The sequence below is a fragment of the Larimichthys crocea genome, chromosome XIII, assembly GCF_000972845.2.
Source record: "Larimichthys crocea isolate SSNF chromosome XIII, L_crocea_2.0, whole genome shotgun sequence".
NCBI classification, from domain to species: domain Eukaryota; kingdom Metazoa; phylum Chordata; class Actinopteri; family Sciaenidae; genus Larimichthys; species Larimichthys crocea.
Genome location: NC_040023.1, coordinates 557,116 through 584,448, shown reverse-complemented (window position 1 = coordinate 584,448; position 27,333 = coordinate 557,116). Strand labels below are relative to the sequence as shown.

The 27,333-nt window shown below is 40.8% G+C and overlaps 2 protein-coding genes across 2 annotated transcripts in view; one reads left to right on the top strand and one right to left on the bottom strand.

Moving 5' to 3' along the window:
- The window catches only part of slc45a4a (solute carrier family 45 member 4a), a 52,567-nt gene extending 34,810 nt beyond the window's left edge, over positions 1-17,757 (top strand). The window contains exons 4-16 of the mRNA XM_010731571.3: positions 4,691-4,879; positions 9,156-9,335; positions 9,524-9,714; positions 9,809-9,992; positions 10,108-10,566; positions 10,648-10,922; positions 11,013-11,174; positions 11,290-11,389; positions 11,494-11,574; positions 11,661-11,791; positions 11,972-12,040; positions 12,130-12,284; positions 12,655-17,757. Of these exons, the coding sequence (XP_010729873.2) occupies positions 4,691-4,879; positions 9,156-9,335; positions 9,524-9,714; positions 9,809-9,992; positions 10,108-10,566; positions 10,648-10,922; positions 11,013-11,174; positions 11,290-11,389; positions 11,494-11,574; positions 11,661-11,791; positions 11,972-12,040; positions 12,130-12,284; positions 12,655-12,835 (2,357 nt within the window). The 3' untranslated portion in view covers positions 12,836-17,757. The remainder of the gene's footprint in view (positions 1-4,690; positions 4,880-9,155; positions 9,336-9,523; positions 9,715-9,808; positions 9,993-10,107; positions 10,567-10,647; positions 10,923-11,012; positions 11,175-11,289; positions 11,390-11,493; positions 11,575-11,660; positions 11,792-11,971; positions 12,041-12,129; positions 12,285-12,654) is intronic.
- Positions 17,758-22,303: 4,546 nt separating this feature from the next.
- On the bottom strand, positions 22,304-24,587 carry LOC104919621 (G-protein coupled receptor 20). Its single transcript, XM_010731684.2, has 4 exons — positions 24,402-24,587; positions 23,994-24,250; positions 23,754-23,886; positions 22,304-22,891 (listed from the first exon to the last, which is right to left on the bottom strand). The coding sequence occupies exons 1-4, from the start codon at positions 24,585-24,587 to the stop codon at positions 22,304-22,306; spliced, it is 1,164 nt and encodes a 387-aa protein (XP_010729986.2).
- Positions 24,588-27,333: the final 2,746 nt, after the last annotated feature.

The following is a 27,333-nucleotide window of genomic DNA, read 5'->3' as shown; positions in this document are numbered from 1 at the left end:
ACCTGCTGGTGGGTGGGGGATGTGGGATCATTGCGATGATCTGTTTTGGAGGATTAAGTCCGGCCCCCCAAATCACCTGCAGTTCATTCGGTCTGCTGGTGAAAAACATCCAAACATAGACCTACTTGTGACCTCGGGTTAAAACCTGCAGTTACATCACAATGAAAGGCATTACAACCCTTTGTTCTACATGAAGGTCATTCACAAACACACCGACGAGCCAAAAACAGTCTCAGTTATCCTTTTGCAGCAGTCTTTTGCTGTGTTCAACTCAGGGCTGATCAGAGTCTTTAGCCTTTAATTCAAATACTTGGTAGAAGTTGCGAGAGCAAGCAGAATGTAAGGTGAAAAAATGATTACGAATACCTCTGATAGATGGGAAAACACCCAGCTTAATCTCGTATCCTGGCATGTTCTAATGATGCAGCACAATTTTATCATTAAAACATGTTAACATTAATGTTGCTGCTTCTCTAGCTCACAGGCTATGAGAGCTCTACAGACCATAACTCCTGACATGTGAGAAAGAGAAACATGTGATTCATCAAGAGGTGTGAAAACACAGAAAATCACCACGGCTGCAGCTGCGAGGTTTTCACATGACAGCAGCGATTTGCCAGAAAACAACTATTTCCCAAACAACCAGAAAATCTTAAATGCTGACCAAAAAAACCTCCATCGACAGGGAGTGTGTGTCGAGTCACGCAAGAATTTCCTGAATTTACCAACCAAATGAGTTTCATGTGTCCTGTTCTATTGTGCAAGAACAGCCTCAGTCAGCAGGTGATCTGTGGAGACAGTCTGAGTCACCTCTCAGACTGCGTTCAGAAACTTAATTGAGAGGTGTGGACATTTTAGACAGCGTCTTCATAATTAGATGCCATGGCACTCAGTTATTGATGTTTGTCTCCTTTAAAGAGGGCCGTTTGTGAAATATGACTGTGCATTGTGAATTTATAAATGGCTAAATGTCCTCTCAATCAAATTAGCTACCATTAGCTTGCCTCCACTGTCCAGCTTTCTTCCATCCTTCCTTCCATCTGTTTGTTCACTGAGGAATGAAAGCCGTTGCATTTTCGTCACCTCCACTCTTTCTCTTATTCTAAAATTGTCAGACACAGGTCGAGGTTGAGCTTTATGTACTTATATATCATGCAAATGTTAATTTCAAAGTGCTTCACAGAGCAAAAAGTAAAATCAGACAGTGCTTGTTAGCCGGATCAGTTTATTGTTGGTGTTGGTCTTCTCATGGGATTTGTTCACGATGAGAAAAATATTGAATATTGTATTGCTTTAATCTTTAAAGTCTACAATCTTTAATGAAAGATGGCTTCAGAGTTCACCGCATACCTTTTTAATCACAGTCTCCTCCATGTTTGAAACTTAAGAACACATCTAACCAGCTAAACGTGATTGTGTCAGTTCCATTAAAAGATTCCGGTGCATCAAAACAGATAATTAAATGATGTGTCGGGACTTAATTATCACTGCTGCACAGACAACAGATTAGTATTAAACATTATTCAGACATCACTGGATAAACTATATGTATTTGCTGCAAAGCACAGAGGGCACTTTCTGCGACGTTGGGACAACAACGAATGCACTTGTTCAAAAATAGATAATACATAAATAAATGTGGCCATACAATGATAGAACCAGTGCATAGAACCAAGGTTCAGTTATGCACGGCCTAAAAAAGTAAATGAAAATCCATCATGTGAATAAAGACAGGAGAGAAGAAGAATCAGAGACCACGATCGAGGCTTAAGAGCTCAGCAGTAAATGACGAGGCACAAAAGATATGTAACCACTAAGATTTATGAAGTTCAAAGGAGTGTTTCTAAAACTTTAAACTCTAAACAGAGCCATTGATCATCATTTGAGTCAACTCAGGCTGACATTATCAAGATGGGCATAGACATTTCCAGTCTGTCTCTCTTGTGTCTGCATAGGAAGGATAGCATGGCGGCCAAATGGCACTTAATGTATTTGTCCTCTCTCTTATTGAGCCGCATTAAGTGACCGTTTGACAGTGAGTCGATGTTAAATTCTTTAAATTCTAACTCAATTGTTTGAAATTCAGTTTCCAGAGTTCACTCAACTAAATGACTGTCTTCTGTTCCTCTTCCTGTTCGTTTCGGCAGCTCTGTGAAATCCTTGTCCGAAGGCGTAGTCTGATATTACTTTGGCACTGAATATGCATGGCATGTGATGACTTAGATATCTGATTTCATTACCTGATGATTGATTTATTAAAGTGTAAACACACTGGAGGATTAAGCTCTGGTCTAACGAACAATAGAAACGCCAAGAAGATTATTTTCAGCGTGAGAAATGTTTTAATAAAGACAGAGCAGAAAAAATAATCATTAGCAAAAGTTAGTAATAAATAAAGATAAACAAATAAAAGTAGTAATTGAATTTACCTGTACGTGGATCTATCTGATCCTGGTCAGCTGTTGCTGGTGTGACAAATTGGAGTTAGTCTACTGATACTGTCAAACAGGTTAGAAGAGTAAATAAAGTTATTGATCCTACTTTTGATCCTCCAACCTCCAGCAGTTGCTACTGATATAGCAGTTTTATGCTATCAGCTATTTGTACACAATATTCTCCTAAAGCAAGCCCAGTAAAAAAACACCCGCCCTTGAGACAATGAATCAACACACAGAGGGTCAGGTTAGAATGGACTGGAGGTAAAACACACTCCCAAGGTTTGCACAAACAAAGATAAGGTAAATGATCTGTTTAAAGTGAGGTGTTGCGTGCTGTCGGTTTGACTCACATTTGATAACGTGATTAAATATTCACCCGCTGTTAAATGACTGTGGAGAACAGGTGTATGTGGAGCGCCTCTGGATGTATGCAGTGCAGGCCACATGGCTGCAACCACCGCTGGTTCGATCAGTCTCTTCCTCATGTCCTGTCTTGCCTCTTCACTGTCGCTGTCTCATAAAGGTATTAAATGCCAAAAAAAACAAACAAACATTTGCTTCTGTCATTCAAATCAGGCAAACCTGCTGATGACCTTTCATATTGGTACAACGTATCAGGGATCAAATACAGAGAGTTGTAATGTGTCTATTGTAAACTATGTGAACCTGTGCATTAAAAGTGTTTTTTTTTAAATACATTATAATCATTAGAATGATTATAAATAATAACATAGATAAATGATAGATTTTAATTACAATAATTTTATATTAATTATTTATTTATAGTGTTTTTTTTATTGCAAATATAAAAAAAATAATATGATCTTTCAGATGTAAGATACTTCATAAACTCTTTTACGGTCTGCACAAATCAAAGCTTAAAACTATTTTTCATTCATCACATTTATCAAATATACAAATTTCTGTGTGTGTGTGTGTGTGTGTGTGTGTGTGTGTGTGTGTGTACAGTGTAAGTATGTGTCTCCTTCTCTATAGTACGAACGAGTTAATTAGGTTCTGGCTTTGTCGGTGACAGATTAATGTGATCACTTTGGAAGGTGTTGTCTGATATCATTCAGAGCTATTGAAAGCATGTGTACCGATCAGTGTACAGTGTGTGTTTCCATTCCGCCGCTGCATCCTGTCCCGTCTGCTTAAGCTAAAGGTGCTCAAGTTATTTCCACTGACTTTTCATCCCAAGTTAAGACCCTGTCATGCAACGCGTGTGTGTTTGTAATCCCCACCTGGTTTCCGGCAGTGGAAAGTTAATATAATGAAACATGTCCTCGCTAACAAAGTAAATCAGTCAAGGTTAGGTTTAAGTTCAATCAGTTTCATTCAGGAAATGGATTCTCTTTTGAATTTTAAACTATTGAACAAAAGCTACAAACGTTCCAAGAGACAATAAGAGAAGCTCTCTCCCTGTCGTCACCTTCAGGTACTTTTTAGGAGCTCCTGCTTTTAAGTGCATGAGTGCATGAACCACTTGTCAGAAATTACAGGTAAATGACAGCATGAAGAAAAAAAACAAAAAAAAACACAAAAGCTCAGGAAACTTGATCCCACAGTCTCCACACTCCTGTTCACTCTCTCTGCATTAAGCAGCACACAGGAGTTGCTGCAGGTCTTTGTCTGCTAATCCAGGCTGAATGTTCGCACGGGCTGTGTGCGGTTGCTGTGGCTTTCTCGTCTTCACCTTTGTGTGGCTTTCAACCGAAAGCGTCAAAAAAGTAAGCCTGAGGTCGACTTGAAAGTAACTGAGGTGACAACGCAAACATAACATTTTCCCTTGCTGCTCTATCACCTGTGACTGCAACATCATTCTACTCATTTGCAGCAGTTCACTTAAACCTATGCTACTTTATCATATTAAATATTATATATCACAACATCGGGATGTGATTAATATAACTTCTGATAGAAATCTTTTGATGACCTATCATCTAAATGTAAATGTCACAACCAATTCCATTTAATGAACCACACAGTGATTATTATGAAGTTTGGCTTATGAATATATGAAGGGCTGATTGCAGTTGAAAACAATATTCAACTGATCACATAAAGTTTGTCTCTCACATGTTACTTGCACCCCCTGGTGGAAGACAGAAGAACATCATGGTCAAACCTCAAATGTTATCTTTAGTTTCTGTGTCAGTGAGGCTGAACATCCCAAAGATCCACTCTCTGTACCTGTCTGTAACTCACATCTGTCTCTGTCTGTCTGTCTGTCTGTCTGTGTCTGTGTGTAGGTCTTCCAGAGCAGTACTACAGTCTGACATGGTTCCTCAGTCCGGTCCTCGGCCTCATGTTCACCCCTCTGATCGGCTCGGCCAGCGACCGATGCACTCTGCGATGGGGCAGGAGGAGGCCGTTCATCCTGGCTCTCTGTATAGGAACACTGATTGGAGTGGCACTGTTTCTGAACGGATCGCTGATAGGTGAGTGTGTGGTATTCTATAATCAACCAGGTGGCTGCTTATATTCTAGATAATCGAAGCTTCTTGTTTTTATCTGGACTTGAACCGACCCTCCGTTTCCAAAGCCAAGTCTCTATGGACTTGACCTGCACCCTGTTGTTGTGTAAAGCTATATAATAGATTATTATGTAGTAATTATGTTACTAAGTACAGGCATACTTTTATGTAAACATAGATGACATACAGAAATACTTTCTTTGTTTGAAGTTCTGTTACTGTATTTTAATCATTTACGCCTTCAAAAAAGAACTGATTAGTTCCTTATTTATATTAAAACAACCAAACAGAACATGTCAAGAGAGCAATGTGCAGATATAATAATATAATCTAACAATGTATACAAAACAAACAACATATGCTGAGGGACTGCCATTTTTCACACACTCATTGGATCACCTCTCCTGAGGAAAACAATGACAGTAAGTTATCATAACACATTAGTGGATAAACATTAAAGCAGACATGCAGGATTGAAGGCACATAACATAAAACATGATACTTGGCAAACTGCAGAACATCAGTCATCATATTTATGTGGTATTTCACGAGTTACATGCAGTTTATTAAGTAAATATACAAGAGCTATAAAATGGCTTTAAAGGCAACAGAAACAAGAAGCGACAGCAGTTAAAGTTTGTGAATCCAAATGAATAATTTGAGCTGACGTGTCTAAAAACATGTTAAAAATACAGAAGTTTGCTCCGTGCCATCTGCTGAACGCCGTTATCTAAACCACCAGAGACTGCCGCAGCCTCAGAGGGAATTGAACCCCAAATTTTGGTAATGTGAACACTGTGGTTTTACCCAGCATGCACCTGTGCCACAGAGGAAATAAAAGAACAGGAGCATCGTTTTGCAGAAAGCTTTATCCGCTGACAGTTGTCTTTGTACAGAGGCTAATGTTTCCCCTCGGCTCATCGCAGCATCCAAATGTCATTCCAAGGACATATTCATTCAATCCAATCAAACAGATTGATCGCTTGTTATGCAATCAATCTGTCATGACACACAGATATTGATGTCTGTGCTAACTATCGGTGTAGTTCCAGTTGTAAAGTCATTAACCACTTTTTTTCTATGCACGTGTAAACAAACACAAAGAGGGCAGCTATGTCCAATTTCCGTGATCAGCGTATTATTGAATCCACAGCTGACATTTAAGCTGAGCGGTGTCACACTCGGCTGCTCTTTTTTAGACCTCATCTTTTTCATCATCACATCCTTTTTGTAAATGTATTACACAAAAACACAACTCAGCATTTGATGCAGTTTCGGGCCAGTGACAGTGGCTGACGAGACAAAAAACAGCAACCAGCTCTTCAGTCATGTTATGTCATCACACTGTATTTTTGCTCCAATGGTCTTTATAGTATTGACCTGCTGCAGGCTTTTATGCATTATTAATCTTAGTTTTGTGCCATATTGGTCAAAATTGAGGCCACTGACATTAAAATTGTTAAACGTGTTTAAGAGAACTTCACTGATGTGGCAATGCACTATAACATTATCAGACTCACAATGGACAAATCTTGGCTCCTACAGTACCCACAACGCAACTTGACTTCCAACAGTTCAGTTGGTGCTAGTAGCCTCAAACTGTTATCCTCAAGCAGAGAGCCGAAGCAGGCTGCAGAGGTCTGATAACCTCACTTCTTTGTAGCTCCACACCTCCAGAATGTTTTTATTTTCAGACTTGCAGTCTGACTCATCACCGGAGGCAATCGATTAGACTTTGCACAGCTCCGTTTGGAGCCACAAAAACACTTCGTGCACGTTTTTTCCTCGTGTGCAGTCGTACTCTCCAACATGAGTTAAGAGACTTTAATGTGTAAAAGACTAAACCCTCACCAGAGGATGGAAAGACAAAGAACTCAGTGGTGAATATAAATTCCATTAACACTCAAACAATAAGATGCAACAAACGACTACCTATATTATCGATTAACCTCTTGATGATCTAATTGCTTGATTTGTCCAACTACTATTTATAATTTTGTTAATATTTATGTGATACAGAGAAAAGCAGCGAAACGTAAAGTTTGAGGAGCTGAAACCAGCAAAATGTTTCTCATTTATGTTGATAAATTACTGTCAGATGTCAGATTTAGGTGGCTATATTTACAGAACAGGCAGAAATTAAATATAATATACATAACTATGCTTTAGTTTGTGCATTACCACCTAAAATAGTAATCGTTACTCTGTTACCTTAGAATGAACCTTTTGTTTCGCAGCCACCATCAATTCTCCGTCATGCTCAGGGAGTGTTTAAAATATGTGACTTGGAAACTCAAATGCACACATCGAATTGTGATCCACTGTATTCAGCTTTGAAATTTTGGCTTAGAAGTCTGAATGACACTATTTATGTTTTCCAAGCCCATTTTCACGGAACTTGAATGAAATCTCTGAAGTGGCCTTTCATATCAAATCAGGCGAAAGGAAGTCGAGCACGTGTCATTTTAATAGAGTTTACAACCTTTATTGGTTAATTGTAAAATTATCTGAGCCCTCTTGGTCTGGATTATAGGGACGCATGATACATCAGAGGCTGATACAGTATCTTGAATTATTCTCATTGTTTTGATAATTAATTTAAGACGATAACTACATCCTATAACGAGGAAGCTTTTCTTAAAATAGCAGCGTGGAGAATATAATCACGTCACATGCAGGCAGTTTTGTCGCTGCCTGTTAGCACTTGAAGAGAGAACAAGAGGCTGTAAAGAAGGATGTCATGAATATGGCTCTTCAGAAATATATACTGGTATGACAGCCTGATGTAAGATGGTGTAAATGTTTCATATTCAAATGTGGACTGAATGAATGACAAATGTTCAGTACAACAATGGCCAACTGTTCATTTTGAAACGTCTGTAAATAGAACAAAGTGAAATGAATGGTCAAAGGAGTTATAAATAACGAGAACGAGAGCTGTGTGAACTGTTTTCAGTCAGCAGATTCTGTTCAGATCTATTCAATTCTGTTTTGTTCTACCTCCATTCTTTTGCACCAAGGTTGGCACTCAGGTCGTTTTAGTGTGTGTGTGTGTGTGTGTGTGTGTGTGTGTGTGTGTATACACCTTTCCAGTAGGGTTGACACACATGTCCAGTTACCTGTATCTGTGTGAGATAAAGTGTAAGTTTCCATTGTTGTATATATTTGAATGTGTGTGAACAACACAGGGTGACATGGGAAAATTGTAGTAACCTGTGTGTGTGTGTGTGTGTGTGTGTGTGTGTGTGTGTTGACATGGGAACACAGGAGCAGGCAGTTCACAGGGAAACGCTTCCTGTTTGCTTCCCCCTTTCCACCAATCACAATTCACTTCCTGTCTGTCTGCCTCGCTAGTGAGTTGTGCTGCCTCATTGTCCCACACACACACACTCACAAACATATGTACGCGCTCGCATATACACACTCTGCTGTTCCTTCTATGAACATTCATTTCCTCGACGTTAATGGATTTCAGTTTGTAAAGTCATGCTGTGTCACACTGACTGTGATATCGCTCACACACACACACACACACACACACACACACACACACACACATTTATACACAGGTTTCTAAAGCGTTCCCATGTCACTCTGTTGTTTTCATCCATTCATACAATTTCTCTCTCAGGCTAACAGACACAAACACACATTGAGCAGCTCGAGGGGACGACCGGGTCACCAATGTAATGAGACACACAAGGTCACACACACACACACATCATGCAAAGCACTGTGGGTAATGTGCAGTGACCTATTTGTGCATGCCTTTGTGTTATGCAGCTGTTGCAATTCAATAACCAGCTATTGATCACATGTGCAGCGCTGACCTTGGGTACATTAGAGTAACAATCCAGATGTTTGTGTGGGTGGATGTAGAGTGATCATACTTCATGAGCTTTTATTATAACCTTCTGTTCTGTTCTGATATTAATTGGTGTATTTTTTTTACCATCATTGTGTCGAACACACACCAAGACATGTGTCCACTGATATTGAATATTGAATGATATCATTACGTCTCTAGACCATTTAAAGGCCTGATTCACCAATATAAAAATATACCATATTTTCTCAGTTATTCTTTTTAATGGGGCATAAATGTCAAACAAAATACGAAATCTGGACACGTAAATAAAATAAAATAAACATCTCTACATGACTTAAAACTACTCGAATAACATGGGAAAACACATTTTATAATTAAAATAATTTGTCCATTCATGTCTTTCTCCATCAGGTTTATCCATGGGCGACGAGCAGGGGAGACAACCAATAGGAATTGTTCTCACTGTGCTCGGCGTGGTGGTGTTGGACTTTTGTGCAGACGCAACAGAGGGACCAATCAGAGCGTACCTGCTAGACGTGGCAGACACAGAGGAACAAGACATGGCGCTTAACATCCACGCCGCCTCAGCAGGTATCACTGACATCTGACTCATACACACACTTAAGTTTTGCTGGATTTGAATAGGGCAATGGTTGGTTTAATGCACATAAATATACCTGCTGTCAGTGCCAGGAATCACAAACTACGATGGTCAATGTGAGAGAAAATGAGCTCAGACACAATCCCGTCTAAACTGGTCCGTTTCTCCATGTGTGCAGGTCTTGGTGGTGCGGTCGGCTACGCTCTCGGAGGTTTAGACTGGACGCACACCTTCCTCGGAGCAGCCTTCAAGTCTCAGGAGCAGATCCTGTTCTTCTTCGCTGCCATCCTCTTCTCTGTCTCTGTGGTGTTACATCTCTTCAGCATCGAGGAGCAGCAGTACTCGCCCCAACATGACAGGCTGGACCAGGTACAGTGTGTGTGTGCGCAGTGTAAAATTCAGTTATAATGAGTTTAAAAAGAAAGATCTAAAGACTTAACTCCTCTCACTGTCGTCTAACCAGGAGAGTCCTGATCGTCCCAACACACAACCATCGGCCAATGGCAGGACTGGACTTCTCCCCCCTAAGCTGGAATTGATTGGAGAGGATGAAACGATGGATAGCTATGACCTCTATGACCCTTATGGAGATGACCAGTCAGAGCGGGATATGGACATGGACTTCCTGGAGGTGGAGCTTGTCAGGAGTAAGTTTACTTACACTCAACTCTTGCTGATCTGATCTGATCCGAATTTCCTGTCTCCCCTTCTACTTTTTGACACATTGACATCTAACCCCCCCCCCTTCTCGTGTGTCTTCAGGTAAAAGTGACAGTGTCCTTGCCATGGCAGACGACACGCTCGACCACCTTGACCACGATGCATTGTTCCTGTGCCACCTGGAGCCTTCCATCTTCGCTGACCGCCTCTCACCCTATCACGGCTCGCCTCCAACAACCTCATTCTTCAACCCCAATCGCAGCACCCCACCACCACGGTTTGGCAACATCAGACGCAGCAGCAGCATAGGAAGTCAAGACCTGCTGCGCATCCAAACCAACAACCACCAAACGCACGCTCCCAACCCCAGGATATCCCGCCTCTCCGCTTTCTTACAGGAAATGGAAAATGACGACGGTCAGGAGGAGTTGCTGAACAACCAGCTCAACGAGCAGCGGACGCTGAACGGGCGGCTATTAGCCAGTGTATCTAATTCTGACAGAGTCAACACCAACAGACTGAGCTCCAAGGGTCAGGCACATCGTGCTGGAATGGTCAAAGGTCGGTATTTTTTATGTTTTACTCGTTCTAGATTCAATAACAATAATTGGATGTTAATCCATGAACTGTCTCTCAATCCAGCTGCCAGTACTGGAGCCCCCATGCGTCAGCCACGTTACCGTCACACCTTCTACCGTCAGCCGTCCTGCACCTTCTCGTACTACGGTCGAGTTGGGAGCCACCGCTACCGCTACCGCCGGGCAAATGCCGCTCTGCTCATCAAGCCGTCCCGCAGCATGAACGACCTGCATGAAGTGGAGACCAGACACAGGAGGAGGAGGAGCAGACAAAGAAACAGACACCGCAGCGGAAACACCAACTCTTCCAGCGGGGATACAGAGAGCGAAGAGGGAGAGGTGAGTGTTTATTTGTCTGGTTTTACATTTAGAACCTCTGTTGAGTCTCTGTTTGGTACATTGTCGTCTGATCTTGTCGTCTCTTTTCAGGTTGAGACCACCGTGCGGCTGCTGTGGCTCTCCATGCTGAAGATGCCCCGTGAGCTGCTGAGACTATGCGCCTGTCACCTGCTCACCTGGTTTTCCATCATCGCTGAAGCTGTCTTCTTCACTGACTTCATGGGACAAGTCATCTACCATGGAGATCCTACTGTACGAGAATCAGACAGACACAGATATATATCCCAACACTGCCCCTCAGTTCAGTTACCTTAACGGCATGATGGCATATCCAAACCAATGTGGGAATCTGTTTTCTCTCTCTCAGGCTCCTGTCAACTCGACTTTGTTGGAAAATTATCACAAAGGAGTTCAGATGGGATGTTGGGGACTGGTGATATATGCCATGACTGCTGCTACGTGCTCAGGTAACACACAACACACACTTACCCACACTGTCTGTCTTCAAGGAAACAACCTCTCTGAAAGAACAACACATCTGGACGTTTAACTCTACCTTTTCTTTCTCCAGCCATCCTTCAGAAGTACCTCGACAACTTTGACCTGAGCATTAAGGTCATCTACATCCTGGGAACGCTTGGCTTTTCCATAGGTATGAACCACAGTACAGTAATAAAACAGAACATAAAAAAAGATGTGGACATCTAATAAGTATTTTCTTCTTTTTCCCCTCTATAGGAACTGCCGTCATGGCAATCTTTCCTAACGTGTATGTCGCTATGGTGATGATCAGCAGCATGGGTGTCATCTCCATGAGTATCTCCTACTGTCCTTATGCTCTGTTAGGACAGTATCACGAAATAAAAGAGGTACAGACATATTCAACTTCTACGTACATACATTAATTTGTTAAAGATCCGTCAAAAATGTGCATTAGGATGAGATTCGCTTTATGATATATTCCTATTACAACATCCTGTATTCCTTATTTACATTCTATTGCTTTCATTGGTATTTGTTCATGAACTGTAACTGTCTACCTCCTGCAGTACATCCAGCACAGTCCTGGTAACTCCCGGAGAGGCTTTGGCATAGACTGCGCTATCTTATCCTGCCAGGTGAGTGTTCATGTTGTCTTCTTGAAATATTTGTTGCATTGTTTTATATGTATGCCACAGGATTACATAATCTTTTGTCATTTCTTCAGGTGTACATCAGCCAGATCTTGGTGGCCTCAGCTCTGGGCGCCGTAGTAGAAGCTGTTGGCAGCGTCCGTGTCATTCCCATGGTGGCCTCCGGGGGCTCCCTCCTTGGATTCTTCACCGCCTGCTTCCTAGTCATTTACCCGACTCCAAACACCCGGTGAGAGAACTACCTGCTCGTAGTCATGTGCTCCCATTAAAGAAACAGTTAAGACATTTTGGGGAATACACTTTCTCTCCAAGTGCTAAATGAGAAGACACGTCTATCCACCAAACATGCTGTAGATGGCAGATGGTTAGCTTAGCTTAGCACAAAGACTGAAATCAGAGGGAAACTGCTAGCCTGGCTTTCCACCAACAGCACCTCGAAAGCTCAGATGTTGTGACTGCTTGCAGTCTTTATGCTAAGCTAAGCTGTTCGGCTTCTGGCTCTTGGCAAGAAAGTATAATAAGAGTATTTCCTAAATTGTTGAACTGTTCCTTTAAGCTCAAAATACAGTCCTAACCGTGATTTGAATTCTGACTGACAGGGAGGGGGACTCAGCCAAAGCTTCAGAGAAACGGGCCTTGACGATGCTGGAAAATCCCAACAGCAACGAAGTGGCTGTTGCCGTGGCGATTGAAAAACCCAGCTTCCTGAAACTCAACAAGAAGGGCAAGGCCACCACCACCACCACTTCCTGTCACACGGAGAACGAGTCAGCTCTGTAATTGGCTGGCAAAGTCAACTGATAAAATGAAACTAAATTGATTATTAAGATTATCGCTGTTGGAATTTTTTTTTTTTTTTAGGATGTGCCGACGTCCTCGTCATGCTGGAGTTTATGGACACAAAGAAGAGAGAGGAGGGCGGTTAGTTTGAGTTTGCTCCACCCTTGGTGTCTGTTCTTACTTTGACAGACTTTTTCTGATTCGCCGTGTCTTGATTTGCTGAAGAAAACAACTCACTCTGTCATGGGACCAGTGCTACACAAGACCAACCTATCCTACGAAAAAAAAAATCATTCTGGTCCCAGTGCTGTTTCAGCCGTCACCGAAATCCCTTCTACTTAACCCTCATGGACGTTTGAGTGATCCGCCGGAGTTGTCCAAAAGTGAGAAATTTATTGGTCATGATTTAAAGGAGAGGATGTCTCTGTCTCTCAGGTCCTCTAGGAGGTGCTACTGAGCAGCCGCCTGGACAGGAAACTTCAGGGGACTCACATACACACACTAACTAACACACACACACACACATGCACCTCTTCATCTGGGGTCAACACAATCAAATGAACACCTGAATAACGAACATTGTTGATGAACATTAGTCCTCGAAGCTGCAATCACTCAAAGATGCTGAAAATTGTTCTTCCTCGCTGTGGAATCGGCTCGTTCCAATTTACTCCCTGATGCAGAAGCTGATGGACGAGAGTGTGTGTCCGCTGACTTGGTGTCTCCAGCGGAGGCATCGCGCTCACCAAAATAAACCCAACAACACACTTGACTTTGCGGGACTTTTACAGCACTCTGTGACAGTAGCTTTAAGACTTTACAGACGTTTGAAAGTGGCATTTCTGAAACCAAGAGCCTGAAGCCTGGTTCCTTTGGGGAAAATGATTGATATTGAATCCCCATATTCATTTTATTTTTTCTTCTTTTTTTTGCCCTCCTCCATGTGGAAGGAGCGCTTTAGCCTGGGCAGAGTTGACAATGTTTAAGAGCAGAAAGTTGCCTGTGTATTGAGAGTCGAAAACACAGATGTGTATTGAGTGAAATTCCAGGAAAGAAGGAGCATAGATGCAATATGCTCGGTATACAGGGCATTAAAATCCCAAATATTATATTCACGATTTCCTGAGGGCCCAGAATGATGCTTGTGTTTGTTCTGAATAATCAGACTTAACCTACATGCTGCATGTTAGAGGAGCAGAGAAGAGAGAAACCAAACGGTAGGAGAGAAGAGAGATGTGGAGTTCTCTCTCTTTCTCTCTACCTTCTTGCTTATTTTTTTCTTTAGAAAATGCTGTTAGCACAATGTTTGTCACTAGATGCACATTAGCTGAGCCATTGTTGAAAGTTGTTTGGAATCCTCTTTGGATTGGGGTGTTGGATTTGTTGGTCTTATGATACCAGTATCAGACTCTACCAGTAAACATCAGAGTCTGGAATGGGATAGATGATTGGATGAAGAATGGATTCTGGATGTACATAAGAAAAATGTATGAGAAACATTTTGTTTCCAGAGCCTTTATTATGTCAGAGAAGGAAAAATATATCCTTCTAGTGTTGAGATTTAGTAGCCTATAATATCAGGTTTATGCTGGTGACTTGAGCCTGGATGGAGGACGTACAGTCCTGCTTCAGGTGTCTTTGTCGCTACATCTGTGTGTTGTGCTGAATGGATGTTCAGAAGAGGAAAGATGGACGAGGCTTAAAAAAAATAGAAAATGCGCTTATTCACTTTGTTACAGAGAGTATAGAATAGCGGAGACAGTTAGCTTAGCTTAGCTTAGCTTAACATACATTTGGTTACATTACACCTGGCTAGCTGTTTCCAGTGTTTTTTATAATTTGGTACACAGAATTAATTGTTAACTGTAAATTTAGAGAATTTAAATCTGGATTGAAACTAATTCCAAATACTTTTTAGATGCTTACTGTAAGTATGTCGGACCCAAAATTGCATTGAAAGCTTTTGTGGATTTGGGTTTCTAGTGGCTTTAAAGTCTTTGCATATTTCTTAAAATCTTAGAACTTGTATAAAATTTGAAGTATTATAAAATGCATGTCTTAACTTCATCCAAAATGAAGTACAATAGGTCAAATCAATCTTAAATTTAGCCTCCTGAAAAACTATTAAGAATAATTGACCAAATTACAAAATATCTAGATTATATTGCTTCATTAAACTGGCGTAAGACATGCCTCTGCTGTGCCATTTTGCATCCCTAACTCCAGTTTCTTTTAAAATGGCGTTCACAAAATGTCTGCGTCTGCTGTTTCATGAGGACGGTCTGATGGTGGATGAGGAAGTAAAACTGTTGAGTTTAGCTCCACTTTGACCCTGTTAACGTTCAAACACAGTAATGAGACGAAGAGCCCAATCATAAAAATATTGAAGTTACATATAAATCAGTACATGAGTGATGCTGAGCATAGGCCGATAATGTTGAATGATTATAATCTTTGGAATGTTACAATAGCAAACGTTGATGTGTAAAAATATAAAGTTGTAGTTAGAAAGACAAAATGAAAGATTTCAGGTTTAATTGTGTCGTTTGTTTTCTGACAAATCAGATGTTTAGTTGCAATAACGGCCTCTGTTAATCAGCCGGTGGAGGGGACTGTGTGGGGGTTGTGTGGACGGAGCAGGGTTTTTTTGGTTTTTGTTAGTGACCTTTCTGAAAGCCGTTCCAGGTGTTTTTTTTTCCCCCCTGCATCTGTCGGGGTGAAAGGTCGATGTGGGTCAGTTTTCCTTTCAGCTCAATCAGCTGAAACATGCAAAGGAGTCGAAATTTAAATTGCAGCGGGTTCACTTACTAATGAAAGAACGTTTTATTTAGGTGTGTATCAGAGCGTCCAGTGAAGAAGGTTATTTTTTTTATTTTATGTGGCTTTTGTTCACTTGAATTGGTGTTTTTTTTAGATTCCTTCCATAATTTCAGGTACATTCAGTCAGTCCCAGAGCAGAGGACAGAGAGAGTATTTTGCTTCCTGGGTTGACCCTGCTCTGGCTGTGGCGCTGGGACAAAAACAGCAGGGATTGGACAATGACAAAAGACGAGGAGGTACAGATGCCAGAGTTTTGGACGGCTTCTGTAAACAGTAGGGCAATAAAATATTCCGGATTTTTTAAAAAATGGACACGCAACTTCAGTTTAAAGGACAAACGTGAAGCTAAAAAAAAACTAAAAAACTTTGGGGTTTGGGAGTTTTGCATGCGACAACAGCAATATGCATGTGTGGAACACCAAAGTATGACTCTGTACAAATCACTCAAGCTCTTTTCTTTATTGTCCTAATAGGTCAGGGATGTATTTTCTAATGCATGGCTGGATGTTTGTGTCTTTTTGTTTTGAATTTTAACATGTAAAAAAAAAAAACGAAACCAACATGTACTCTTTAAGCTGAAGCATTGTGCTCGGTCTGGGTCAGTACACTATTAACAAGCACGTGACTTAAAAAAAAAAAAAAAAAAAAAGTCAGACAGCGCACATCTTGCTGCTTTTCAACACGCGGATGCTGAAATGTTAAAAAGACGGGATGTGTGTCATCCAGAGCGACACTCCTTTTTTAAAAGTGTGGGCGAGAGAGAAACTCCAGGCCGTGAATACTTGAAGTGCAACTTGAGTGTTTCTGTTCCAACGCAGTAGAAGTCTTGGATTATTATTATTATTTTTTATTCTTAACGTCCCAAGCCTTTTTACCACACACTCTGGAATGTTCAGACAGCAGCTCGGCCTGCTGGGAGAATAAGTTCTTACCTATTGATTCCATCTTGTGACTTAAATGTTTTTCTTTTTTTTTTTTTAAAGTCAATGAATGTGAAGTGATTTCAGCCGAAATCACTTTTGTTTTGATGTTCGACAAGCCGGGACAGGGGTAGGGGGGACATCTGACATTGCACAGAACTTGCACATAAGTTAAAAAAAAAACTATTAAAAAAAACATAGAAGTGTGTTACGAAAGGAAGAAAAATATAACTGTGGATATTTATTTTATTTTTTTTAGCTTTCTTGTCTATAAAGACACTTTTCACTTAGTTTCCAAAAGGATACATTAAAGATATTCTATTTACTGTTACAGGAGATGTTACAGAAGTGGACTGGATTGTTCGTGTGTGTGTGTGTGTGTGTGTGTCTGTGTGTGTGAGCAGTCGTCTCACAGCTGCTCACACGAAAAGGCAAGACTGTGTTCAAAATGTCATCTCAGTGTTTGTTTTTGGTTCTTGTTCTCTGTTCTTTGCAATCACCTGGTTTACACTTAACTCTGGAATCGATGGCTGCAATACCGGAGGTTATTTACGAGTCTTTACTGTTCTGGTGTTTTAACTCGATTTAGAAAAATGTATTTTTTTTGTTGTTGTTGATGTTTAAATTTTTTCAGGCAGAGCCACACACAAGAGTTTGGCCTTTGCACTTTTTCAGTGGCAGCCATGACGGCTCCACCGTCCTGATCATTGAATGAATGTGGTGACGTGGTGATGCTGTTTCTTGTTTCCAGCCAGCAGCTGCCAGTGGCAGCAGCGTGTCGGCCATGCAGTTAGTCCAACCTGGCCAGACTCCGTGTGCGTGCGTGTGTGTGGCTCTGCCTCTGAGTAAACTGTGTGTTAATGACCGAGGAGAGAGATGCCTATATACTTTAATCTTCACAGAGATTAAATCAAGAAGAATACTTCAAGAATGGGAAATGCGCAGTGTACCATATATAATATGCCTTGTTATTTGAAAAAAAAGATGTAAATATACATATTTCTCTTTTAGTTTCTTCTTTTTTGCTGCTATAAAAAAGATGATTATTTTTGTTAGTAGTTTTGTTTTCTATATAAAGACTGTATATATCTCTATGTTCTGTAAATATGCTTGAGCCTTCATATGTAGGACTCTGGATGAACACTGTATGGAACGCACCTTTAAAATCTGTTCAGAAGTAAACTACGCCTCGTCTCATTTTTTTTTTCATTTTCATCAAAATATAAGGATCATAACCTTTATGTATTTATAACCTTTTGTATTTATAGCCTTTAAATACAGGATTGCCCATGCATTCTTCCCATAAACATAAAATTACTTCTTATTTACACAAGTTAAAAAGTTAAAAAAAATGTTATTACTGCAGCAATCACTACAATTGCATTGAATATTCTCTCTTATAATGGCATTCAGAGTGAGTTCACTGCAAGAAATGAAGAGAGAAGAGATAGTTTTATTAATCCCTCGAGGGGAAATTTTCACACAGTTTTACATGTGTTTTGACCTGAAATACACACACATACGTTTATTATTTTTTATTCTTAACGTCCCAAGCCTTTTTACCACACACTCTGGAATGTTCAGACAGCAGCTCGGCCTGCTGGGAGAATAAGTTCTTACCTATTGATTCCATCTTGTGACTTAAATGTGACACGTTTATGTACACACATGCAGATGTGGAGAGAGATGGTGGTGTGATGGGCAGCCACACAGAGCAGTGCCCTGCAAGCAGTTGGGGGGTGTTCTAGGTACCTTGGCGGTGCCTAGAAGGTGAACCGGCACCTTTCCAGTCCACCACCATACTTTGTTTCATGCTGGACCGGCCACCCTCCGGTTCCCAAGCCTAGTCTCTATTCTGCTATGACGTGTTCTTTATTGCAGTGGTTTGACTGGAGAAGTAAGAAAAGAACCACTTCAACATTTCGTATTTTTTGGGGAAGAAAACATCTTAACTCAGCATCTTCAAAGCAGCTGCCTGGTTTCCCGCGATGCTGCGTGGTCAAGCTGCTGGTAGAGAAGACGAAAGATCAGAAAAGTTTGTTCCTGCAGAATCAGATTTCTCTCTCGTGCACAGGGTCACAGTCTCTCTCTCTTTCCGGAGAAACTGGAGAAGGAACCTGAAACTGGTGTGTCTGACCCAGACTCATCATGTGACCATAGACCTGTACGTGCGTGTGTGTGTGTGTGTGTGTGTGTGTACTTATGGAGAGGTATAAACTTACAGAACATACTGTAGCTTTAAAAGATCTGTAGTTAACCTGCTGCCTCTTGAGAGGCATTAAAGGAAAATAACACTCATATTCTCTTAATATCTTTGTCTTGGAGTCTTAATTTGGAGTTTATCCTGAAACATACGTGTAAAAAACAGATCCTGACAAAATGGGGAGTGTTTTTGTCAGACAACCAAAGAAGGCCCAGTACAGACCGATCTGTGGTCAGAGAATCAGTGTTTTGTTAGTAAATGTTGTTCACATGCTGCTTTACAGTGTGACAGCATCAGTAAAGTGATGAAATTATTATCAGCTGTATATTTGATTTTTGTGATTTCATTGCATTTATTTAATAGATCAGTATTCTGTCTGTTCCAGACGACCTGCTGCTGTGGTGAGACACTGTCCTCTGGTGGAAAACAAACTCTGTGCATCTGATTCAGGCAAGTCATTCAAGTAGAACTATGTGAGAGTGACACTGAAAGCAACAGCAGCTGCAGGAAACAGCTCTACTAGTAATATACCACACAGAATAACATTTCATTTACTCACACAGAGAACTTAACATTTAACAAATCATCAAAAAGAATAAAAGAAGAAGAAATACTAAGAAAAGTGATGGGCTTTTCCCCAATTCATGTAAATGCAAATTAAATAAAATGGAAATAAAATGAGCTGACAACAAACACTGTGTTTTATAGAAAACCATAATACTCTGTGTGACTGTAATATTTAACATATTATATATTTAATATTTAACAATTAATTGTAGGCTATTCGCCTCGTGTTTTAATCTGTTGACAAACACTGTGTATGGTTGATAATAAGAATGATAATGATAAAGATGATTTATGTAGCACGTTACAAACAAATATAAATGAATTGATAAATTATAAGAAAGCCTAAAGTCCAAGAATTACACAGGTTATAATCATAAAGAAAAACACACTGGGACACAATCTACTGATGTCACTGAAGGAAACTTTGCTTTGTAGTCATAATTGTTGCTTTTCTTCTCTATGTGTAGCCTCAGTATCTGTTTCTATTCCTGTTATTGTATGCTCGTTGATGTCGTCTCGCCTGTATTAATGAGCTTGTTGCATGAGAAAGAAGTGCCAAAGAAAACAGACCTCGGGGAGGGCAATGCTTCATGTTTCATGTCCGGTGATCACACGAGCTCAAGTGAAAACTGGTGTCCAACCACACCCAAATTTGGATAGTAGTCTGTGTGAGGGTGGCACGAAGGGGCCAAGAAAATCCTGTCACCAACGCCACTTTGAGAGGCAGCTAAGGCAAACAGAACCTGATCTGAAAAGTGTGTTGTCTAATGTGGGAAGTGTTTTAAAATATTTCCGTGCTGCAGAGGGAAGATGAAACATTGAAACAATTGTCGTTGCTAAGGTGGGGGAAGCAGCAAATGGAAGTTCTGTGGGGAGGGGAAGGTTCATTGTTGATAATGATGTCTATGTGTCTGCATGCACCTAGCAAGGCCGGACACTATGGGCCATACATGCAAGACATACATGGGTGTCAGTTCACACTCCTACTGGTCCTCAATGTACACAGACATCCCAACATGCAGATTTCGAGGAGGTTGAAATAGAACCCTGCAACATATGGTGTCAGAAGTGGGATCTTATTCAATAAATATGACTTCCAAAAAGGCTATAAATCTGTTCAGCGTCTTTTTCTGATTCTCTCCTCAGTTTTAACAGTGGCATTGAACAAATGCCAACAAATCCAAGTTTAACCACAGGTGGTACCAATGGGAACATTACTTTCTCTAACAGCTTAGACTGAAACTAATTGATGGTGCTTGATCTCTGTCCTGATTTCATTGTGGAGGGAGAACCAATGAAGTGGGTACAGCAGGTCATATTAACCTTGTATCCATTCATCCTATTTAAGACATGGAAAAGTTTAATGAAGTGCTCCACGGTGTTGAATACTGGTGAATTTTATGATGAGACAGAATAAACACATTTCTCTGTAGACACACGGGGTCGCTATTCTGTCATGTTCCATTGTGTGGTAAAAGTGTGATGAGGAAGATGAAATCACATGACGTACTTTAGGTCCGACATGAAAACATTCTATGCAGAAAACACATCAGGTGGTCACATTTCCCTCAAAGTTTCTGTTTTAGAGACGTATGTTTTGTGTGTTACGCTGATGACATCCATCCATTTGGACACTTGTAAAATCATAAACAGAGGCTTTAAAAACAGCTGCACTGTGTAGTTGAATAACTGAACGGTTACAAGTGTTTATACGTCTGAAGAGCTTTGCCTCGAGACTATTTAGTGTGTTGACTCAAGACTCAAGTCCCTTTGTTTTGCTGTCCAACTCTTTTCTTTCTGTCGTCCCACATTTCAATGTTCACGTCATTTTTTCTGAATGTTTTTAATCTCCACTTTGGCTTCGCGTAGCAACGCTGCTCAAAGACAGCACATGATGAGTAAAAGGTCACAATTTGGCCACAATACTTGGGAAAAAAACCCACACACATCGCTTTTTGGTGTCACTTTTATTAAGGCATGTTTTAGTGAAGATATGGACAGGACATGTAAGAAGAGAGGGAGGTATGCAACATGCAACAAAGAAATGTATTATGGTGAAATGTGTGTATTTACATTTTTTTTTTTTTTTTACAGGTGAGCATATTTACGCTCTATTTACAGAATATAAGATTAATAACTATGTTTTTATTAGTGTATAATCACCTGAAGATATAAAATCATTATGTTTTTGTTACATTAGAATGAGCCTTTTACATCTACAGACACAGAGTCCACCATGTTGAACCGCCATGTTTCGACAGTAGCCCAGAATGGACAAACTGAACACTGGCTCTAGATATTCACAGTTTCTGCACTTTTCATGGCCACTGTAGTTTCTTCTTCATGCCAACACGGAGAGGATGAAGCAGCAGGGTTGCGATCAGTGACTGCACTGCTTGATGCCACTAAATCCTATATACTGGACCTTTAATTGTCTCTACCAACTGCGTTGAATTGATGTTGATGAGGTCAGAATGCCAAATATCGACTCTGTACAATTTCAGTATAATCCACTCATGAGTTGGCAGACTGAACTATTCGAGATCTTTAGAGATCTTTTCACAGTTTAATGGAGCATGTGGTCTTTCCAACAGTACAAGCTCTTCAGAATCCGTTTGTTGTCCAGTATTTCTTTTCATCAGTCTCAGAACAACAACCAGGCAAAGTCAGGGGGATAGAAGATGACGAAGGGGTGAGGATGGATGGAGGGAGGAAGCCACTGAAGTGCTGTTTATCCTTACAAGTGGTTTCTTTTATTTTTGTCATCGTGAAGACAAATGTTTATTTTAATTCCTGTTTTTTTTTAACATCTGTCTCTGATAATTTATTTTGTTCTTTTCCAGCCTCTGGATCTCTCTCTGTACCAGTTTATCCATCACTCTCTGTGAGTCTTTCTCTCCAGGTGTCTCTTTAGACTGTTCCATCCATCCACGAGGATCGAGAGAGGTCACCTGTCTCTTAAGCGGACTGTTCCATGTTGGCCACAGAGAGGGGAGTACTAGTGAAGGTGAGTGTGGCCACACTGTGAGCTATTGCCAGTGCCGTACCTGAACATTTATTCATTGAATTCCTCTCCCCTTCTCCCCCACTTGTGTGCCCTGCCTCCCCATCCCCCTCCCTCGCTCCCCTCCTCCTCGTCCTCCACACTCTCTTGAAGCTGTCTGTCACAAAGCAGTAAACCACTGGATCCAGACAGCTGTTCAGGCTGCTCAGGGTAACTGTGATGTGATATGCAAGTACATGCCCTGCCCCGTGCCCTAGCCCCTCCCCACCAACTTTGACCCGGAAGTAAACCAGCACCTGCCGGATGTGGAACGGCGTGAAGCAGATAGTGAAGACCACCAGGACGGTGGCTAGAAGTCGGACAGCGCGTGCCCTCCTTGCCCGGCTCTGCTGAGGCATCAGTCCCTGACTGGAGGAGAGAAAACAGGCGACGCGCAGAGTGAAGCCCACCACGGCCAGCAAGGGGAGGAGGAACTCCAGGATGGTGAGGTAGAAGAGGGCAGGGAGGAGCACACAGGAGGAGCTGAACTCCAATGCTGTAGTCTGCAGAGAGCAGGAGAGAGATCCCAACGCTTTAAAGTTATAAGACAACATTTTCTTCTATGCACTGCAGTCTATTGTCACACACTTGGATAGCCTTATTTTGGCTATCCAGCAGTTCAACTAGAGTTTATTGATTGATTCATTTTAAGATTCTTTAAAAGCCTGAATGAGCAAAATTTTGTGTAAAGGTCATGAGATTATTCAAGATAATCTCAATTTTTTGCTCATGCCTCTTTAGATTTATCTTCAACAACCCGCAGGTTGGGAATCACTGCCCTAGCCAAGTCAGCCTTCACGCTTATTGTTCTCATAACACGGTGACCCATTTAATGGGGAATGTTTGAGCCACACAGGCTGCACCTCGTTCCAGTGAACTGTAACACTCCCAAACAAACCTCTACCGCATGCATTAAAACATAAATTACATTTATAGACCCACACCATGGTTGGGTGTTTATAATCTGACAATAGTACCGAATTCCCCTGAACAGGCCTTTCTTTGGAGGCACAAACACGTTTTTGTTTGGAATAGACTGGATAAATGTGACGTTGGAATAAGCAATGATGCCCCATGTTCAGATAACAGAGTAAGTGCCTCTTACAGAAGCTCAAACTTTATCAACAGAGAGATATTCCTTGTAATTCTGGACTGTGATTGACGCGATCACTGGCACATCTTCCACAAAAGCACGTATCCGTGGTAACACACATCCATGGTATGTGCGTTATTTGTGTGATGTGGGAAAGACAAAAAGTCCACCTATTATTTTAGTCGGCCTTAGATTGAACCTTGTATGTACGGAGACTGATTTTACCTTCAGTTTTAAACATTGATCTGTTTGTGCTGTGTTTGCGTCTTCACCTGGAATGAGTAGGTGACCACAACTGCAATGAACCAAACTGTGGCACTGACACACTTTGCTGTTCCTGTGGTCCTGCATCGGTGGAGAGTGCTGGACGCATGGACGACAGCGAGGTACCGATCTATACAGATACTGAGAGGAGGGACGAGAAGAGGGGGAGTCGCAGAGGAAAGAAGAGGTTTTTAGCTGAACATGCTGATATTCAGTTGAAGTGTCGGATGAAGTGGTGACACACTCACCTAGTCAGAAACAGTATACTACAGTACATGTTGACAAAGTAGCTGAAAGTGTGAACGTAGGAACAGGCCACGCAGTTCCCTCCACTGTGATACAGAGCGATGCGAGCTGGCAATGACAGCGCCACCAGCAGGTCAGCTACAGCAAGGTTTATGGTGTAAACGACAGAGGCTGAGGAGTTTGTGGAGGCCCCACAGAAGACATAGAGAGCCAGACTGTTGAGAACCACGCCGACCACCAGCATCAGACTGTTAAATACCTGCAGCAAGGAGAAATTCAGCAAGCATCCTTACTGCAATAAATATTTTGAATAAGAGCTTTTAGAATATAATTTATATTTAACAGCAATGATAATCATTGAATCGAATGTGACTAACATGAACCCTAACAGGTCCAGTATCTCGTCTTACCATGAGAGAGACCCACACAGCGTAGAAGTCTTGGTACAGCTGCACATCCAGGTGGGCTAACCTATGCAAGTATGGTCCCCCCCAACGCTCGTCCCAGGTGCTGCAGTTAGTTGGGTCAGGGGTCAAGAGAGGTAGGAGGGTCTCAGTGGTGGAGGTGGAGCTGAGGTTAGTGAGAAGGCTCTCCATTGGTTGAAAAGGATGAATGGATGACTGGTCGGTGTCTGAGTGACAGCAGAAATGAAAAAAACAAAAGAAGATAGTAATGTTGCCTGTATATATTTATATGCAGTAAATATCCCACATTATTATCTATTAAGTCAAATGCAGTGTGATTCAAAGTAGGCAGTAAGTTTCACAATCTAATTTTATTTAAATTATATGTGCATCTATGTGTTTGGCATCAAAACTCATTTTTGACCTTGGAAACCATTGTTTGATCAAACATTCCCAACTTCAGGTGCATTTACAAGCTTTAAGGATCACACAGAAAAGCTGAAGCTGAAGCTTACATTTCCAATGTCAAGAATGAACACTGACACTTTTAAGCCAACATGTATGAGAAACCGTCAAAGTGCTTTGAGGCTAAACTCACGTTAAAAGATTAGTCTCTGTACTAAAAGCAAACTTAAAGCACCAGTGAAGACCATGTGATAATATTGCAAACTCAGAAAAAAAGATTGAGATTATTTTCTCAAAGCATGTATGTGCTATTCATAAAAGAATAGAGAATCCACAGAGAAACAATGATGGAGGGAGCTGTGAGAACAGTAATACATCATCTCCATAAAAGGCCATTTTGTCTTTATTGATGTCATTTCTGTCTTTTCTCAGTTTGCAGTTATTTAATTAATTATAGCAATGAAATGGCTTTTGCTTTATTTGTGCTTTACTTTGTTACTTGATAAAGTTGATAAAAGCGTGTTAGAATGATTTCCAAACTTGTTCTGTCTACTTTTAGGAATTTTTATACTGCTAGCAGAAACCCCCATAATGTCTGTAGGAGACACACGCCTCAACCTCATATTCTGGAGTCAGCCGTGGATACTGTATTATAAATAAACTTAGACAGCTCAACTCTAAACTGATCCAATGTGCTCCAATAGGCTTAAAACAACTAGACATAGTCAAGCTTGGTGAGCACACATAGTAAAAACTCAAAGAAAGAGTAATGACCCCTGAGGATGAAGAGTGGTCAACATCAGCAGAAGTTAATCCAGAGAGAGAGACTTTAGAAATCCTCGTCTTATAAACAATGTTCTCTTGTGCTGTGGAGATGACTGAATCCATCTTCATATGCTCTCTAAAAAGATGTGACACTTTCAACAAAGTTAGGCACATGACCTTGCGTTTTACCTTAAACACAGTGTACAATATTAATATGAAGCATGTCAGTGTGTGCTGCTATTTAACACACCGCAGATATGTGTTTGTCTTAAACAAGTCAAATAAATTTGACGAATGTGACACATCCTGTTTAAAGGAAGGGGGGGCTTTAAAATCCTCGAAGTGCAGATGCTACTCACTTTTAAGAGGTTTAACAGGAATGTAAGTATATGATAAGATAAAAATAGAATAGAATTTTATAGGAACGGTTTTGTTTAGAGATGACATCTGCCATAGGAAATCAAATACATCAAATTCGTTCTGTAACTTTGAAGAGAACTCAGCAAACACAAAGTATTTTTAAGTTTCAAGCTTCTACTTGACCTAAACACAGCTTTTCTTGTTTCAGTCAAGTTGGCTTCTTTTGGATATTTAATTAAAGATGATGATGATTATTAGTAGCTAACCTTTCAATACAACAATGATAAAACATGAGGAAAAACATTTGAAGTAGCTTGACACCTAAGTGAACCCTTTTTTCCTCCAATTTCAAGCCAGACTGGACGAGTTCTTCCTTCACCAAAAACAAGGCAGAACACCAAATGGATTTTCCCTAAATCACAGCAGCTTATTGCTGAAAGTCTTACTCGACAGATCCGCTGGTTTTGGTTGTCAAAAATGTCTTTCGCTTCCTTATAAATACCAGAGACGGATGAGCTCCTATCTATTAACACGTCCTGCCGAGCAAGGTCTTTCCACTCTTCATCATCATACAGACAGTTGGATAAAGCATGGCAAAGGGCCTGGATTAAAAGACAGAACAATACCCACAACCACTACTATTATTATTATTATTACTATTATTATTATTATTATTATTATTATTATAATTATTTCATCTGTAAAGAACGCATGGTGCCTCCTGAGGATTTCCTGACGTGTGAATTTACATTTAGGTGCTAAGATAAGATCATCAAATCTCTTAGCTCCTTTAACATTAAATCAGTAGACCAGCAAATTCCACTTCACTGAATGAAAGCTTCTGTTTCACATGATGTCCCTTAATAGCATAACATGTTTCTTTCTAATATTACAGAGGGATTGTTGGGGTCAATGCATCCGGTACTTTATGGAAAATGAGCTCAAATGAAATACTTCAATGATCAAGAAGAACAAGAAAACAAAGATCACTAAACTATTCAAAAGTATTTTTCTGAAACACACCTTGTGAAGACAAGGACAAGAAAACCTCTCGCCCTTTAGATCCTCCCGCAACTTCTCAAAGGTTTGATGTTTATATCCTAAATGTTACAGAGTTGCTGTAAGTCTCCCACATCTACTTCTTCCTTCTTTCCGTGTCCTGTTATTCTTTCTGACGTTGGTTAGTAGACAGAAGAGAGTGAGAAAACGAGAGAGTTGGGATGTGAACCCCTCTGGGCGGGACAAGAGTGTACAATCAGGCTTCTGGACCTCATCTCTTTGTCATGTCACCACCACTGAGGTGCAGTGCAGGAATAAACACAAATCAAAATAGAGTACATTGGGAAAGAGTCTTCTTCTCCTTTAGTTTCATTCCGTTCTCATCATCATATCATATCTCTCTGTTCTA